The sequence below is a fragment of the Pelophylax lessonae genome, assembly GCF_965119305.1.
Source record: "Pelophylax lessonae genome assembly, chromosome: 9".
NCBI lineage: Eukaryota > Metazoa > Chordata > Amphibia > Anura > Ranidae > Pelophylax > Pelophylax lessonae.
The window spans coordinates 1288483-1306862 of record NC_138776.1 but is presented as its reverse complement, the minus strand read 5'-3'; the positions used below and the strand labels follow the sequence as shown (position 1 = coordinate 1306862).

Genomic DNA, 18380 nt, shown 5'->3' with positions numbered 1-18380 from the left:
TGATAAATAATCTGCATTCCTTGTCAGGCATTTGTTACACAATCCCCTTTGTGGTGTTGCACCGCCATCATTCACAGTTGGATATCGATCAGTTTACTGAGTCCGCTCCGCGTAACAAATTAGCTTCATGTCATCCCGGCAATTTGTCCAGCAAAGCTGCGGAATTATTATCTCCCAGCCGTCTCCGAGTCAATTACCGGAGCGCCGGGCCAGGAGGGGAATTACATATCAGGCGATATCATTGTTCAAAAAGAAAGATGGCGTCTCTCCGCCATGACTGCAGCTGCAGGAAAGAAGAAATCAGTGCAAATAAAAAAAGATTTTTAAAGACATTTAAAGCTTCCGTTCACCCAAAACTAAAACTAAGATGCCGGTTACTATGGAGATAAGCGCCACTGCGATGGCGTAGACAAAGAAGGGGTGTTACTAAGTGGGGAAAAGAGCAGAACTTCCGCCCAAAGGTAAATCTTATCCCATGATGTCTGTAGGGGGCATGAAGATCAGCGCCGGGGGGTCTGAACCCCTTTACATTACACAGCCCCTTTACCTCTGCACCCCTCTACATTACACAGTCCCTGTACCTCTGCACCCCTTTACATTACACAGCCCCTTTACCTCTGCACCCCTTTACATTACACAGCCCCTGTACATCTGTACCCCTCTACATTACACAGCCCCTGTACATCTGCACCCCTCTACATTACACAGCCCTGTACCTCTGCACCCCTCTACATTACACAGATCCTGTACCTCTGCACCCCTCTACATTACACAGCCCTTTACCTCTGCACCCCTCTACATTACACAGCCCCTGTACCTCTGCACCCCTTTACATTACACAGCCCCTGTACATCTGTACCCCTCTACATTACACAGCCCCTGTACCTCTGCACCCCTCTACATTACACAGACCCTGTACCTCTGTACCCCTTTACATTACACAGCCCTGTACCTCTGCACCCCTCTACATTACACAGCTCCTGTACATCTGTACCCCTCTACATTACACAGCTCCTGTACCTCTGCACCCCTCTACATTACACAGACCCTGTACCTCTGTACCCCTTTACATTACACAGACCCTGTACCTCTGTACCCCTTTACATTACACAGCCCTGTACCTCTGCACCCCTCTACATTACACAGCTCCTGTACATCTGCACCCCTCTACATTACACAGCCCTGTACTTCTGCACCCCTCTACATTACACAGCCCTGTACCTCTGCACCCCTCTACATTACACAGCCCTGTACTTCTGCACCCCTCTACATTACACATCCCCTGTACCTCTGCACCCCTCTACATTACACAGCCCTGTACTTCTGCACCCCTCTACATTACACAGCCCTGTACCTCTGCACCCCTCTACATTACACAGCCCTGTACCTCTGCACCCCTCTACATTACACAGCCCCTGTACCTCTGCACCCCTTTACATTACACAGCCCCTGTACCTCTGCACCCCTCTACATTACACAGCCCTGTACCTCTACACCCCTCTACATTACACAGTCCCTGTACCTCTGCACCCCTTTATATTACACAGCCCCTATACCTCTGCACCCCTCTACATTACACAGCCTCTGTACCTCTGCACCCCTCTACATTACACAGCCCCTGTACCTCTGCACCCCTCTACATTACACAGCCCCTGTACCTCTGCACCCCTTTACATTACACAGTCCCTGTACCTCTGCACCCCTCTACATTACACAGCCCTGTACCTCTGTACCCCTCTACATTACACAGATCCTGTACCTCTGCACCCCTCTACATTACACAGTCCCTGTACCTCTGCACCCCTCTACATTACACAGCCTCTGTACCTCTGCACCCCTTTACATTACACAGTCCCTGTACCTCTGCACCCCTCTACATTACACAGCCCTGTACCTCTGTACCCCTCTACATTACACAGACCCTGTACCTCTGTACCCCTTTACATTACACAGCCCTGTACCTCTGCACCCCTCTACATTACACAGATCCTGTACCTCTGCACCCCCCTACATTACACAGATCCTGTACCTCTGCACCCCTCTACATTACACAGATCCTGTACCTCTGCACCCCTCTACATTACACAGTCCCTGTACCTCTGCACCCCTCTACATTACACAGCCCTGTACCTCTGTACCCCTCTACATTACACAGCCCCTGTACCTCTGCACCCCTCTACATTACACAGATCCTGTACCTCTGCACCCCTCTACATTACACAGCCCCTGTACCTCAGCACCCCTCTACATTACACAGCTCCTGTACCTCTGCATCCCTCTACATTACACAGCCCCTGTACCTCTGCACCCCTCTACATTACACAGATCCTGTACCTCTGCACCCCTCTACATTACACAGCCCCTGTACCTCAGCACCCCTCTACATTACACAGCTCCTGTACCTCTGCATCCCTCTACATTACACAGCCCCTGTACCTCTGCACCCCTCTACATTACACAGCCCTGTACCTCTGCACCCCTCTACATTACACAGCCCCTGTACATCTGCACCCCTCTACATTACACAGATCCTGTACCTCTGCACCCCTTTACATTACACAGATCCTGTACCTCTGCACCCCTTTACATTACACAGCCCCTGTACCTCTGCACCCCTCTACATTACACAGATCCTGTACCTCTGCACCCCTTTACATTACACAGCCCCTGTACCTCTGCACCCCTCTACATTACACAGCCCCTGTACCTCTGCACCCCTTTACATTACACAGCCCCTGTACCTCTGCACCCCTCTACATTACACAGATCCTGTACCTCTGCACCCCTCTACATTACACAGCCCCTGTACATCTGCACCCCTCTACATTACACAGATCCTGTACCTCTGCACCCCTCTACATTACACAGCCCTGTACCTCTGTACCCCTCTACATTACACAGCCCCTGTACCTCTGCACCCCTCTACATTACACAGATCCTGTACCTCTGCACCCCTCTACATTACACAGCCCTGTACTTCTGCACCCCTCTACATTACACAGCCCTGTACCTCTGCACCCCTCTACATTACACAGCCCTGTACTTCTGCACCCCTCTACATTACACATCCCCTGTACCTCTGCACCCCTCTACATTACACAGCCCTGTACTTCTGCACCCCTCTACATTACACAGCCCTGTACCTCTGCACCCCTCTACATTACACAGCCCTGTACCTCTGCACCCCTCTACATTACACAGCCCCTGTACCTCTGCACCCCTCTACATTACACAGCCCCTGTACCTCTGCACCCCTCTACATTACACAGCCCCTGTACCTCTGCACCCCTTTACATTACACAGTCCCTGTACCTCTGCACCCCTCTACATTACACAGCCTCTGTACCTCTGCACCCCTTTACATTACACAGTCCCTGTACCTCTGCACCCCTCTACATTACACAGCCCTGTACCTCTGTACCCCTCTACATTACACAGACCCTGTACCTCTGTACCCCTTTACATTACACAGCCCTGTACCTCTGCACCCCTCTACATTACACAGATCCTGTACCTCTGCACCCCTCTACATTACACAGATCCTGTACCTCTGCACCCCTCTACATTACACAGATCCTGTACCTCTGCACCCCTCTACATTACACAGTCCCTGTACCTCTGCACCCCTCTACATTACACAGCCCTGTACCTCTGTACCCCTCTACATTACACAGCCCCTGTACCTCTGCACCCCTCTACATTACACAGATCCTGTACCTCTGCACCCCTCTACATTACACAGCCCCTGTACCTCTGCACCCCTCTACATTACACAGCTCCTGTACCTCTGCATCCCTCTACATTACACAGCCCTGTACCTCTGCACCCCTCTACATTACACAGCCCCTGTACATCTGCACCCCTCTACATTACACAGATCCTGTACCTCTGCACCCCTCTACATTACACAGCCCCTGTACATCTGCACCCCTCTACATTACACAGTCCCTGTACCTCTGCACCCCTCTACATTACACAGCCCCTGTACCTCTGCACCCCTCTACATTACACAGCCCCTGTACCTCTGTACCCCTCTACATTACACAGATCCTGTACCTCTGCACCCCTCTACATTACACAGATCCTGTACCTCTGCACCCCTCTACATTACACAGTCCCTGTACCTCTGCACCCCTCTACATTACACAGCCCCTGTACCTCTGCACCCCTCTACATTACACAGCCCTGTACCTCTGTACCCCTCTACATTACACAGACCCTGTACCTCTGCACCCCTCTACATTACACAGCCCTGTACCTCTGCACCCCTCTACATTACACAGCCCTGTACCTCTGTACCCCTCTACATTACACAGACCCTGTACCTCTGCACCCCTCTACATTACACAGCCCCTGTACCTCTGTACCCCTCTACATTACACAGCTCCTGTACCTCTGCACCCCTCTACATTACACAGACCCTGTACCTCTGTACCCCTTTACATTACACAGCCCTGTACCTCTGCACCCCTCTACATTACACAGCTCCTGTACCTCTGTTCCCCTCTACATTACGCAGCCCCTGTACCTCTGCACCCCTTTACATTACACAGCCCCTGTACCTCTGCACCCCTCTACATTACACAGCCCCTGTACCTCTGCACCCCTTTACATTACACAGCTCCTGTACCTCTGTACCCCTCTACATTACACAGCTCCTGTACATCTGTACCCCTCTACATTACACTGCTCCTGTACCTCTGCACCCCTCTACATTACACAGCTCCTGTACATCTGTACCCCTCTACATTACACAGCTCCTGTACATCTGCACCCCTTTACATTACACAGCCCCTGTACCTCTGTACCCCTCTACATTAAACAGCCCCTGTATCTCTGCACCCCTCTACATTACACAGCTCCTGTACCTCTGTACCCCTTTACATTACACAGCTCCTGTACCTCTGCACCCCTCTACATTACACAGCTCCTGTACCTCTGCACCCCTCTACATTACACAGCCCCTGTACCTCTGCACCCCTCTACATTACACAGATCCTGTACCTCTGCACCCCTCTACATTACACAGATCCTGTACCTCTGCACCCCTCTACATTACACAGCCCCTGTACCTCTGCACCCCTCTACATTACACAGATCCTGTACCTCTGCACCCCTCTACATTACACAGATCCTGTACCTCTGCACCCCTCTACATTACACAGCCCCTGTACCTCTGTACCCCTCTACATTACACAGCCCCTGTACCTCTGCACCCCTCTACATTACACAGTCCCTGTACCTCTGCACCCCTCTACATTACACAGATCCTGTACCTCTGCACCCCTCTACATTACACAGATCCTGTACCTCTGCACCCCTCTACATTACACAGCCCCTGTACCTCTGCACCCCTCTACATTACACAGATCCTGTACCTCTGCACCCCTCTACATTACACAGCCCCTGTACCTCTGCACCCCTCTACATTACACAGCCCCTGTACCTCTGCACCCCTCTACATTACACAGATCCTGTACCTCTGCACCCCTCTACATTACACAGCCCCTGTACCTCTGCACCCCTCTACATTACACAGCCCCTGTACCTCTGCACCCCTCTACATTACACAGCTCCTGTACATCTGTACCCCTCTACATTACACAGCTCCTGTACCTCTGTACCCCTCTACATTATACAGCCCCTGTACCTCTGCACCCCTCTACATTACACAGATCCTGTACCTCTGCACCCCTCTACATTACACAGCCCCTGTACCTCTGCACCCCTCTACATTACACAGTCCCTGTACCTCTGCACCCCTCTACATTACACAGATCCTGTACCTCTGCAACCCTCTGCATTACACAGCTCCTGTACCTCTGCACCCCTTTACATTACACAGCCCCTGTACCTCTGCACCCCTCTACATTACACAGCCCCTGTACCTCTGCACCCCTTTACATTACACAGCTCCTGTACCTCTGTACCCCTCTACATTACACAGCTCCTGTACCTCTGCACCCCTCTACATTACACTGCTCCTGTACCTCTGCACCCCTCTACATTACACAGCTCCTGTACATCTGTACCCCTCTACATTACACAGCTCCTGTACCTCTGTTCCCCTCTACATTACGCAGCCCCTGTACCTCTGCACCCCTTTACATTACACAGCCCCTGTACCTCTGCACCCCTCTACATTACACAGCCCCTGTACCTCTGCACCCCTTTACATTACACAGCTCCTGTACCTCTGTACCCCTCTACATTACACAGCTCCTGTACCTCTGCACCCCTCTACATTACACAGATCCTCTACCTCTGCACCCCTCTACATTACACAGTTCCTGTACCTCTGCACCCCTCTACATTACACAGCTCCTGTACCTCTGTACCCCTCTACATTACACAGCTCCTGTACATCTGCACCCCTTTACATTACACAGCCCCTGTACCTCTGTACCCCTCTACATTACACAGCCCCTGTACCTCTGCACCCCTTTACATTACACAGCCCCTGTACCTCTGCACCCCTCTACATTATACAGCCCCTGTACATCTGTACCCCTCTACATTACACAGCTCCTGTACATCTGCACCCCTTTACATTACACAGCCCCTGTACCTCTGCACTCCTTTACATTACACAGCCCCTGTACCTCTGCACCCCTCTACATTACACAGCTCCTGTACATCTGCACCCCTCTACATTACACAGCCCCTGTACCTCTGTACCCCTTTACATTACACAGCCCCTGTACCTCTGCACCCCTTTACATTACACAGCCCCTGTACCTCTGCACCCCTCTACATTACACAGCTCCTGTACCTCTGTACCCCTCTACATTACACAGCTCCTGTACCTCTGCACCCCTCTACATTACACAGCCCCTGTACCTAGTCTGCACCCCTCTACATTACACAGCCCCTGTACCTCTGCACCCCTCTACATTACACAGATCCTGTACCTCTGCACCCCTCTACATTACACAGCCCCTGTACCTCTGCACCCCTTTACATTACACAGCCCCTGTACCTCTGCACCCCTCTACATTACACAGCCCCTGTACCTCTGCACCCCTCTACATTACACAGCTCCTGTACCTCTGTACCCCTCTACATTACACAGCCTCTGTACCTCTGCACCCCTCTACATTACACAGCCCCTGTACCTCTGCACCCCTCTACATTACACAGCCCCTGTACCTCTGCACCCCTCTACATTACACAGATCCTGTACCTCTGCACCCCTTTACATTACACAGCCCCTGTACCTCTGCACCCCTCTACATTACACAGCCCCTGTACCTCTGCACCCCTCTACATTACACAGATCCTGTACCTCTGCACCCCTCTACATTACACAGATCCTGTACCTCTGCACCCCTCTACATTACACAGCCCCTGTACCTCTGCACCCCTCTACATTACACAGCCCCTGTACATCTGCACCCCTCTACATTACACAGCTCCTGTACCTCTGCACCCCTTTACATTACACAGCCCCTGTACCTCTGTACCCCTTTACATTACACAGCCCCTGTACCTCTGCACCCCTTTACATTACACAGTCCCTGTACCTCTGCACCCCTCTACATTACACAGTCCCTGTACCTCTGCACCCCTCTACATTACACAGCCCCTGTACCTCTGCACTCCTCTACATTACACAGCCCCTGTACCTCTGCACCCCTTTACATTACACAGCCCCTGTACCTCTGCACCCCTCTACATTACACAGTCCCTGTACCTCTGCACCCCTTTACATTACACAGCTCCTGTACCTCTGCACTCCTCTACATTACACAGCTCCTGTACCTCTGTACCCCTCTACATTACACAGCTCCTGTACATCTGCACCCCTCTACATTACACAGCCCCTGTACCTCTGCACCCCTCTACATTACACAGCCCCTGTACCTCTGCACCCCTCTACATTACACAGATCCTGTACCTCTGCACCCCTCTACATTACACAGTCCCTGTACCTCTGCACCCCTCTACATTACACTGCTCTTGTACCTCTGCACCCCTCTACATTACACAGCCCCTGTACCTCTGCACTCCTCTACATTACACAGCTCCTGTACCTCTGTACCCCTTTACATTACACAGCCCCTGTACCTCTGCACCCCTCTACATTACACAGCCCCTGTACCTCTGTACCCCTTTACATTACACAGCCCCTGTACCTCTGCACCCCTCTACATTACACAGCCCCTGTACCTCTGCACCCCTCTACATTACACAGTCCCTGTACCTCTGCACCCCTCTACATTACACAGCCCCTGTACCTCTGCACCCCTCTACATTACACAGTCCCTGTACCTCTGCACCCCTTTACATTACACAGCCCCTGTACCTCTGCACCCCTCTACATTACACAGTCCCTGTACCTCTGCACCCCTTTACATTACACAGATCCTGTACCTCTGCACCCCTCTACATTACACAGCCCCTGTACCTCTGCACCCCTCTACATTACACAGATCCTGTACCTCTGCACCCCTTTACATTACACAGCCCCTGTACCTCTGCACCCCTCTACATTACACAGTCCCTGTACCTCTGCACCCCTTTACATTACACAGATCCTGTACCTCTGCACCCCTCTACATTACACAGCCCCTGTACCTCTGTACCCCTCTACATTACACAGCTCCTGTACCTCTGCACCCCTCTACATTACACAGCCCCTGTACCTCTGCACCCCTCTACATTACACAGCCCCTGTACCTCTGCACCCCTTTACATTACACAGTCCCTGTACCTCTGCACCCCTTTACATTACACAGATCCTGTACCTCTGTACCCCTTTACATTACACAGCCCCTGTACCTCTGCACCCCTCTACATTACACAGCCCCTGTACATCTGCACCCCTCTACATTACACAGCTCCTGTACCTCTGCACCCCTTTACATTACACAGCCCCTGTACCTCTGTACCCCTTTACATTACACAGCCCCTGTACCTCTGCACCCCTTTACATTACACAGTCCCTGTACCTCTGCACCCCTCTACATTACACAGTCCCTGTACCTCTGCACCCCTCTACATTACACAGCCCCTGTACCTCTGCACTCCTCTACATTACACAGCCCCTGTACCTCTGCACCCCTTTACATTACACAGCCCCTGTACCTCTGCACCCCTCTACATTACACAGTCCCTGTACCTCTGCACCCCTTTACATTACACAGCTCCTGTACCTCTGCACTCCTCTACATTACACAGCTCCTGTACCTCTGTACCCCTCTACATTACACAGCTCCTGTACATCTGCACCCCTCTACATTACACAGCCCCTGTACCTCTGCACCCCTCTACATTACACAGCCCCTGTACCTCTGCACCCCTCTACATTACACAGATCCTGTACCTCTGCACCCCTCTACATTACACAGTCCCTGTACCTCTGCACCCCTCTACATTACACTGCTCTTGTACCTCTGCACCCCTCTACATTACACAGCCCCTGTACCTCTGCACTCCTCTACATTACACAGCTCCTGTACCTCTGTACCCCTTTACATTACACAGCCCCTGTACCTCTGCACCCCTCTACATTACACAGCCCCTGTACCTCTGTACCCCTTTACATTACACAGCCCCTGTACCTCTGCACCCCTCTACATTACACAGCCCCTGTACCTCTGCACCCCTCTACATTACACAGTCCCTGTACCTCTGCACCCCTCTACATTACACAGCCCCTGTACCTCTGCACCCCTCTACATTACACAGTCCCTGTACCTCTGCACCCCTTTACATTACACAGATCCTGTACCTCTGCACCCCTCTACATTACACAGCCCCTGTACCTCTGCACCCCTCTACATTACACAGATCCTGTACCTCTGCACCCCTTTACATTACACAGCCCCTGTACCTCTGCACCCCTCTACATTACACAGTCCCTGTACCTCTGCACCCCTTTACATTACACAGATCCTGTACCTCTGCACCCCTCTACATTACACAGCCCCTGTACCTCTGTACCCCTCTACATTACACAGCTCCTGTACCTCTGCACCCCTCTACATTACACAGCCCCTGTACCTCTGCACCCCTCTACATTACACAGCCCCTGTACCTCTGCACCCCTTTACATTACACAGTCCCTGTACCTCTGCACCCCTTTACATTACACAGATCCTGTACCTCTGCACCCCTCTACATTACACAGCCCCTGTACCTCTGCACCCCTCTACATTACACAGATCCTGTACCTCTGTACCCCTCTACATTACACAGCTCCTGTACATCTGCACCCCTCTACATTACACAGCCCCTGTACCTCTGCACCCCTCTACATTACACAGCCCCTGTACCTCTGCACCCCTCTACATTACACAGCCCCTGTACCTCTGCACCCCTCTACATTACACAGCCCCTGTACCTCTGTACCCCTCTACATTACACAGCTCCTGTACATCTGCACCCCTCTACATTACACAGTCCCTGTACCTCTGCACCCCTCTACATTACACAGCCCCTGTACCTCTGCACCCCTCTACATTACACAGCCCCTGTACCTCTGTACCCCTCTACATTACACAGCTCCTGTACATCTGCACCCCTCTACATTACACAGCCCCTGTACCTCTGCACCCCTTTACATTACACAGCCCCTGTACCTCTGCACCCCTCTACATTACACAGCCCCTTTAAGTCTGAACCCCATTTGCTTTACACAGGCCACTCCCACACATCTGGACCCTTTTTGCATTACACAGCCCCCCACACCTCACCCCCCCTAGCCTGGGTCTCTTCCCACTGATCCTGGGGCCCTTTTCTCTCTTTGGGGGGCCCTTTATTACAGTCCGGCAGCGGGACCCTTTCACAAGTTCTGCAGTGGCCCCCTTCCTGCCATCTTGGGGCCTCCCCACGGTGGTGGAATTTCAGGGCCCGGTCACAAGTGTGACCTTTGCGATCCTGGAAGTTCACCCCCTGATGTCAGTAGTTTTTATTTTTTTTACAATGTGACTGACTATGACTCTGTCCATTCAGAAAAGGGAGGAGCTGGTAAATTACATATTTACCGACCCCTTCCTGGTTCTCTATTGTGACACATCCCCTGCAGCAGCCGGCAGGAGAGGAGAGGGAGCACAGTGGGAGGGGGGGACCAAGGGAGCACAGTGAGGGGGGGGGCAGCACAGTGGGGTGGGGAACCAGGGGAGCTCACAGGGACCCAGAGACAGTAGAACACAAGTGAAGTGGATAGGAGGAGTGGCGGGGGCAGCATACAGAGGAACCAATCTCCTCCATTTTCCTCCTGCAGCTACAGGAAGAAAAAGGAGGACAGTGATTTCTCTACATGCTGCCCCCCCCCCCCCTCCTATCCAGGTGTACAGGGGAGCCGCACAGGCCCTGGAGCATGGGGCACGGTTGCAATTGCAACCCCTGTAGTTACGCCCCTGATTCTGCCCCCTGCCCTCCACTCCCCCACCCCCCACCATTAGGTGGTATATTATCACATAGGTTGGGCTCACACTACTCTATGACTGAGCCATGTTCACAGTACCGCTCTGTCCTTGAAAAGTGCTCCCCTCCCCACCCCGCAGCCGTGATGAAGCCATGTCATTGCAAGGGTTGGGCTTGTAGTACTCCATGACTAAGGCTGGCCATACATTATGCTATTTCCTTTCCATTACCATGGGTTGTAGGAAACAAAGTTGCTTATTTCCTGCCACCAACACAGTCAGTGGTGATAAGGGAATCCCTCCCGCAGCGTTATTGTGTTTAGCCGGGGGGGGGGGGAGAAGGGGGAACCTTCCCCATTGGCAGAATATAATGATCACTGCTGGCAGCTACAGCCACTGGTAGTGATCAGGTGAAAATAACCCAACAGACTGGTTGTATGGAAGTCATACAATGGATGGACTTCAATACAACCATCCTGCCCATAGATGGTTAGAAATTCGTCTAATTCCTGCTGAAAGAGAGAAATGGATCTACATTGACAGATATAACGCCATCCATTAAAGTGCAGAATTGTGAATTATTAATATAAAATTGTTATTGTCCGTTTGGCCGATGAATACTGACCCCGCTAAATCTGGTCCGGGCACCCATGTATTGATGACCTCTGGTCTAGAAATGGTTAAACCCTCAATGACCCCCAAGCCCCTCATTTTATTCCTCACCGTGGATTTTTTGTTTTTTTCACAGCTGGTGAAATTTAAGGAGAAGTTGTTGGAAATGGTGAACGCGGCGCACCAGAGCACCCCCCTCCCTGGAAGAGCCAATGGTCCCCTCCTCCTCAACAGGGCCGTACAGATAGATACTTCCATAGGACTCGTCTCTTTACTCAACAGCAAAGTCCAGCTGGGTTACGCCAAGCCAAGGTGGGGGTTTGGATTTTGAATGATCACCTTAAATATTCCAACCTATAACAATGTAAATACTCCGAATGATGGACCCCAGAAGACATCGTAGGGGAGGACTTCTACCTGGAAGTACAAAAGTCCTCGGATCTACAACACCCAATGGGCTTTCTTTTATGGAGAGGGAATTTTAAGTTTAAGAAGAAAATTCTAAGGACTGAAATTCTTCATTCAGATCTTCAAGTGAAGGAAAATTCATCCAACCCAGCGGAAGTCAGACTTTATACAGGGGAAAGTAAGTGGGCGGAGCTCTTCCTTATACTATAAAAATATATTTATTTACAGAAAATGAAGTTTTGTGACAACAATTTGTTTGAGCAATAAAGGAAAGAACAACGAATGTCTCCTCTCATTCCTAGGTGAATGTTCTTATTAATGTGGATTGTGAATCATTCATTACTGTCTCTGAGGGAAGGATAATCAGTCATTGTAAAACTCCAAGCTATGTACTGACATGGAGGGGAGGGAAGGAAGGAAGGAAGGAAAAAAGGTAGGAAGGAAGGAAGGAAGATAGGTAGGAAGGAAGGAAGGAAGGAAGCAAGGAGGGAAGGAAGGAAGGAAGGAGGGAAGGAAGGAAGGTAGGTAGGAAGGAGGGAAGGAAGGAAGGAAGGAAAGAAGGAAGGAAGGAAGGAAAGAAGGAAGGAAGGAAGGAGGGAAGGAAGGAAGGAAGGAAGGAAGGAGGGAAGGAAGGAAGGAAGGAGGGAAGGAAGGAGGGAAGGAGGGAAGGAAGGAATGAACTGAGCTGGTGGAATAATAAAGGGAAGGGAAGGGAAGGAATGAACTGAGCGGGTTGAGTAATAAAGGGAAGGGAGTGAATTAACTGAGCTTGTGGGATAATAAAGGGAAGGAAGGGAAGGAATGAACTGAGCTGATGGAATAATGAAGGGAAGGGAAGGAATGAACTGAGCCTGTGGGATAATAAAGGGAAGAGAAAGGAAGGAATGAACTGAGCTGTTGGAATAATAAAGGGAAGAGAAAGGAAGGAATGAACAGAGCTGGTGGGATAATAAAGGGAAGGGAATGAATAAGCTGAGATGGTGGGATAAAAAATGGAAGGAAAGGGAAGGGAAGGAATGAACTGAGATGGTGGGATAATAAAGTGAAAGGAATGGAAGGAATAAAGTGAGCTGGTGGAATAATAAAAGGAAAGGAAGGAATGAACTGAGCTGGTGGAATAATAAAGGGAAGGGAAGGAATGAACTGAGCTGGTGGGATAATAAAGTGAAAGGAATGGAAGGAATGAACTGAGCTGGTGGAATAATAAAAGGAAAAGAAGGAATGAACTGAGCTGGTGGGATAATAAAGGGAAGGGAAGGAATGAACTGAGCTGGTGGGATACTAAAGGGAAGGGAAGGAATGAACTGAGCTGGTGGGATAATAAAGTGAAAGGAATGGAAGGAATGAACTGAGCTGGTGGAATAATAAAAGGAAAGGAAGGAATGAACTGAGCTGGTGGGATAATAAAGGGAAGGGAAGGAATGAACTGAGCTGGTGGGATACTAAAGGGAAGGGAAGGAATGAACTGAGCTGGTGGGATAATAAAGGGAAGGGAAAGGAAGGGAAGAGAAGGAATGAACTGAGCTGGTGGGATATTAAAGGGAAGGGAAAAGAAGGGAAGAGAAGGAATGAACTGAGCTGGTGGGATATTAAAGGGAAGGAAAGGACTGAACTGAGCTAGTGGGATAAAATGGGGGAGGGAGGGAGGGAGGGGAAGGGATGGCAAGAGAAGGAATGAAATGAGCTGGTGGAATAATAAAGGGAAGGGAAGGAATGAACTGAGCTGGTGGGATAAAAAAGGAAGGGAAAGGAAGAGAAGGGAAGGGAATGGATGAACTGAGCTGGTGGGATAATAAAGGGAAGGGGAAGGAAGAGAAGGAATGAACTCAGCTGGTGGGATAATAAAGGGAAAGGAAGGGAAGGAATGAAATGAGCTTTTGGAATAATAAAAGGAAGGGAAGGAATGAACTGAGCTGGTGGGAAAATAAAGGGAAGGGAACAAATTAACCGAGCTGATGGAATAATAGAGGGAAGGGAAAGGAAGGAATGAACTGAGCTGGTGGGATAATAAAGGGAAGGGAAAGGAAGGGAAGAGAATGAATGAACTGAGCTGGTGGAATAAGAAAGGGAAGGGAAGGAATGAACTGAGCTGGTGGAATAAGAAAGGGAAGGGAACAAATGAACTGAGCTGGTGGGATAATAAAGGGAAAGGAAGGGAAGGAATGAACTGAGCTGGTGGGATAATAAAGGGAAAGGAAGGGAAGGAATGAACTGAACTGGTGGGAAAATAAAGGTAAGGGAATGAATTAACTGAGCTGATGAGATAATAGAGAGAAGGGAAAGGAAGGAATGAACTGAGCTTGTGGGATAATAAATGAAAAGGGAATGGAAGGAATGAACTGAGCTGGTGGGATAATAAAGGGAAGAGAAGGAAGGGAAAGGAATGAAGGGAAGGAATGGACTGAGCTGGTGGAATAATAAAGGGAAGGGAAGGAATTAAATGAGCTGGTGGGATAATAAAGGAAAGGAATGAACTGAGCTGTTGGAATAATAAAGGGAAGAGAAAGGAAGGAATGAACTGAGCTGGTGGGATAATAAAGGGAAGGGATGAACTGAGCCAGTGGGATAATAAAGGGAAGGGAATGAATAAGCTGAGATGGTGGGATAAAAAATGGAAGGAAAGGGAAGGGAAGGAATGAACTGAGATGGTGGGATAATAAAGGGAAGGGAAGGAATGAACTGAGCTGGTGGGATAATAAAGTGAAAGGAATGGAAGGAATAAAGTGAGCTGGTGGAATAATAAAAGGAAAGGAAGGAATGAACTGAGCTGGTGGGATAAAAAAGGAAGGGAAAGGAAGAGAAGGGAAGGGAATGGATGAACTGAGCTGGTGGGATAATAAAGGGAAGGGGAAGGAAGAGAAGGAATGAACTCAGCTGGTGGGATAATAAAGGGAAAGGAAGGGAAGGAATGAAATGAGCTTTTGGAATAATAAAAGGAAGGGAAGGAATGAACTGAGCTGGTGGGAAAATAAAGGGAAGGGAACAAATTAACCGAGCTGATGGAATAATAGAGGGAAGGGAAAGGAAGGAATGAACTGAGCTGGTGGGATAATAAAGGGAAGGGAAAGGAAGGGAAGAGAATGAATGAACTGAGCTGGTGGAATAAGAAAGGGAAGGGAAGGAATGAACTGAGCTGGTGGGATAATAAAGGGAAAGGAAGGGAAGGAATGAACTGAGCTGGTGGGATAATAAAGGGAAGGGAAGGAATGAACTGAGCTGGTGGGAAAATAAAGGTAAGGGAATGAATTAACTGAGCTGATGAGATAATAGAGAGAAGGGAAAGGAAGGAATGAACTGAGCTTGTGGGATAATAAATGAAAAGGGAATGGAAGGAATGAACTGAGCTGGTGGGATAATAAAGGGAAGAGAAGGAAGGGAAAGGAATGAAGGGAAGGAATGAACTGAGCTGGTGGAATAATAAAGGGAAGGGAAGGAATGAAATGAGCTGGTGGGATAATAAAGGAAAGGAATGAACTGAGCTGGTGGAATAATAAAGGGAAGGGAAAAGAAGGAATAAACTGAGTTGGTGGGGCCACCATTGAAGTAAATCTGTTGCTTTGCAATGCATGGGCTTTCTTCAATTTCATAAATGTTGAAGCTGCACTCCGCCTTTTACACCAATTGTATGCACAAAATATAGGACTGAGAAGTGACGGTAATAAATGACTGTGGATTGTGACACGCCTCCTTTAGGAGACGGGAAGGGAGGACAGCTACAGCAGGAACTATGAGAGAAGTCCTGGATATGAAGAAGGAGGAGGTAAGGAGGGAGGGTGACATGCAAAGAGTATAACTAAGGATGAAGGATAAGATGGAGTAAATGAAGCATTTTCAGGAGATTCCAGGTAAAAATAGTTTAAATTTATCTCTAGAAGCAGAGACTGGCACAGAGCAGAGACTGGCACAGAGCAGAGACCTAAGCGGAGCTGCTAAGAAAGATAAGCCTGGCAATTAAATTTCTGATTGACTGAAGTGCTCACAACTTTAAGAGGAACTTCAAATGTAAGATCTCTAACATTATTCCTGGTATAACAATAAATAAAAAACCTATTTGCTAGTCCATGGTGTCCAGCGTTTTCTTCCTTCCAGGCAAAGTTCTCCTGGCATTGCTCTCCTTCACCTCCGCCATCTTGAAAGAAGTTCTGGTACATGTGAGGAAACGTTGCGGGTCTCAGCCAGGAATCTGAGTTTCTCCATGCATGCGCAGGCGTGCCGCAGAGACCCCCAGCATGTCTCCATATACGTGAGAACCCACAAGCTGCATCCTGGGATGTGTGATGTAGACATATCAGGAAGCAATGGAAGCTTCGCTTTAATGGGACCCCGATCACCAACTTTAAAAATTGTCAGTCAACCAATAAATATCAAGTATCCCCGATCAATCAGCAGATTTCTGTCTCCCAGGTGTCTTCTATACAGGTAATGAGCTGAGATTAGGAGGATTCTCTTATAGGGAGTGCTCCTAACCTCAGCTTGTTACCTGTAAAGAAGACTCCTGTCCACAGAATCAACCAATCAGATTCCAATCTCTCCACCATGGCCAAGACCAAAGAGCTGTCCAAGGATGTCAGGGAGAAGATTGGAGACCTACACAAGGCTGGAATGGCTACAAGACCATCGCCAAGCAGCTTGGTGAGAGGTGACAACAGTTGGATGGAAGAAACAGAAAATAACTGTCAGTCTCCTCAGTCTGGGGCTCCATGGAAGATCTCACCTCATGGAGGTTCAATGATGATGGAGAACGGTGAGGAATCAGCCCAGAACTACACGGGAGAATCTCCTCAATGATCTCAGCTGGGACCATCGTCACCAAGAAAACAATTGGTAACACACTACACCATGGAGGACTGAAATCCTGCAGCACCCGCTAGGTCCCCCTGCTCAGGAAATCACATAGTACAGCCCGTCTGATGTCTGCTAATGAACATCTGAATGATTCAGAGGAGAACTGGGTGAAAGTGTTGTGGTCAGATGAGACCAAAATCGAGCTCTTTGGCATCAACTCAACTCAAGAAATGCTGCCTATGATCCCAAGAACACCCCCCCCCTCCACATCCAACTCCCCCCCCCACCCCCGTCCCCCCGTCATGGCTCTATTTAGGAAATATGTGATTCCCAAATTATTAAACTTATCCGTCCACCCTGCTGCAGTTTGGTGGTGGATTATCTCGCCATAAATTGTGTTCAACACAGGTGCGTTTCTCGGGGAAACAGCCCGCTTCTTCAGGAAATTATTTGATGGCGAGTTTTTCCAGCAATAAACATCTAGTAAATAATTGTCTTCAAACAACAGCTGGCATTTTCTGCCCATTGAATCTGAGAAGGTCACAAAAATTATTTTTTTTTTTGTTATCGGAGATCATCATAAGGTTTGAATATATCATATATCACTAAATACGTGGTCTCTGTAAAGAATGTCCTATTAGATCGGCATGAGGGAAAAACCAGGGAGAGTTTTTTCCCTCAGGCCTCATGCCTGGTTTTATTATTATTAACTATATTATATAGGATTCACTCTAACAGGTTATGACGGGAGTGCATGCGCTTGTATTAGCAGCAGGGCAGCGTTCATGAGATACACGCTAGTTCCATTGTATAGCGTTTGGCAGGCATTTTACTCCACGTGCGTCTCATTGTTAGCAATAGTGCACGGTTCCTCGCGCACCCAACGGCGCGGACTCGTGCACGCTGCTCAGCTCGTTTATAAACATACACTCCCCCTTATATTGAACTTTTGGATGTATACATGTGTGTGATTGGTTGTTACTTTGTATAGAGCTATTGTACACCAGAGGTTGATTGGTTATGTTGTATAGTCGTCTCCTCCCACTTTAAACCCCTGTTTACACTACATCTCCTCCCACTGTAAACCCCTGTTTTACGTCTCCTCTTTACGTCCCCTGTTTTACGTCTGTTTACGTCTCCTCCCACTGTAAACCCCTGTTTTACGTCTCCTCTTTACGCCCCCTGTTTTACCTCTGTTTACGTCTC

General features: G+C 49.2%; 1 protein-coding gene across 1 annotated transcript in view; it reads left to right on the top strand.

Annotated features, from left to right (window-relative positions):
- The window catches only part of LOC309562459 (tumor protein p63-regulated gene 1-like protein), a 41881-nt gene extending 29551 nt beyond the window's left edge, over nt 1–12330 (top strand). Inside the window, exon 5 of the mRNA XM_082266689.1 lies at nt 12118–12330. Within this exon, the coding sequence (XP_082122815.1) occupies nt 12118–12312 (195 nt within the window). The 3' untranslated portion in view covers nt 12313–12330. The remainder of the gene's footprint in view (nt 1–12117) is intronic.
- Nucleotides 12331–18380: the final 6050 nt, after the last annotated feature.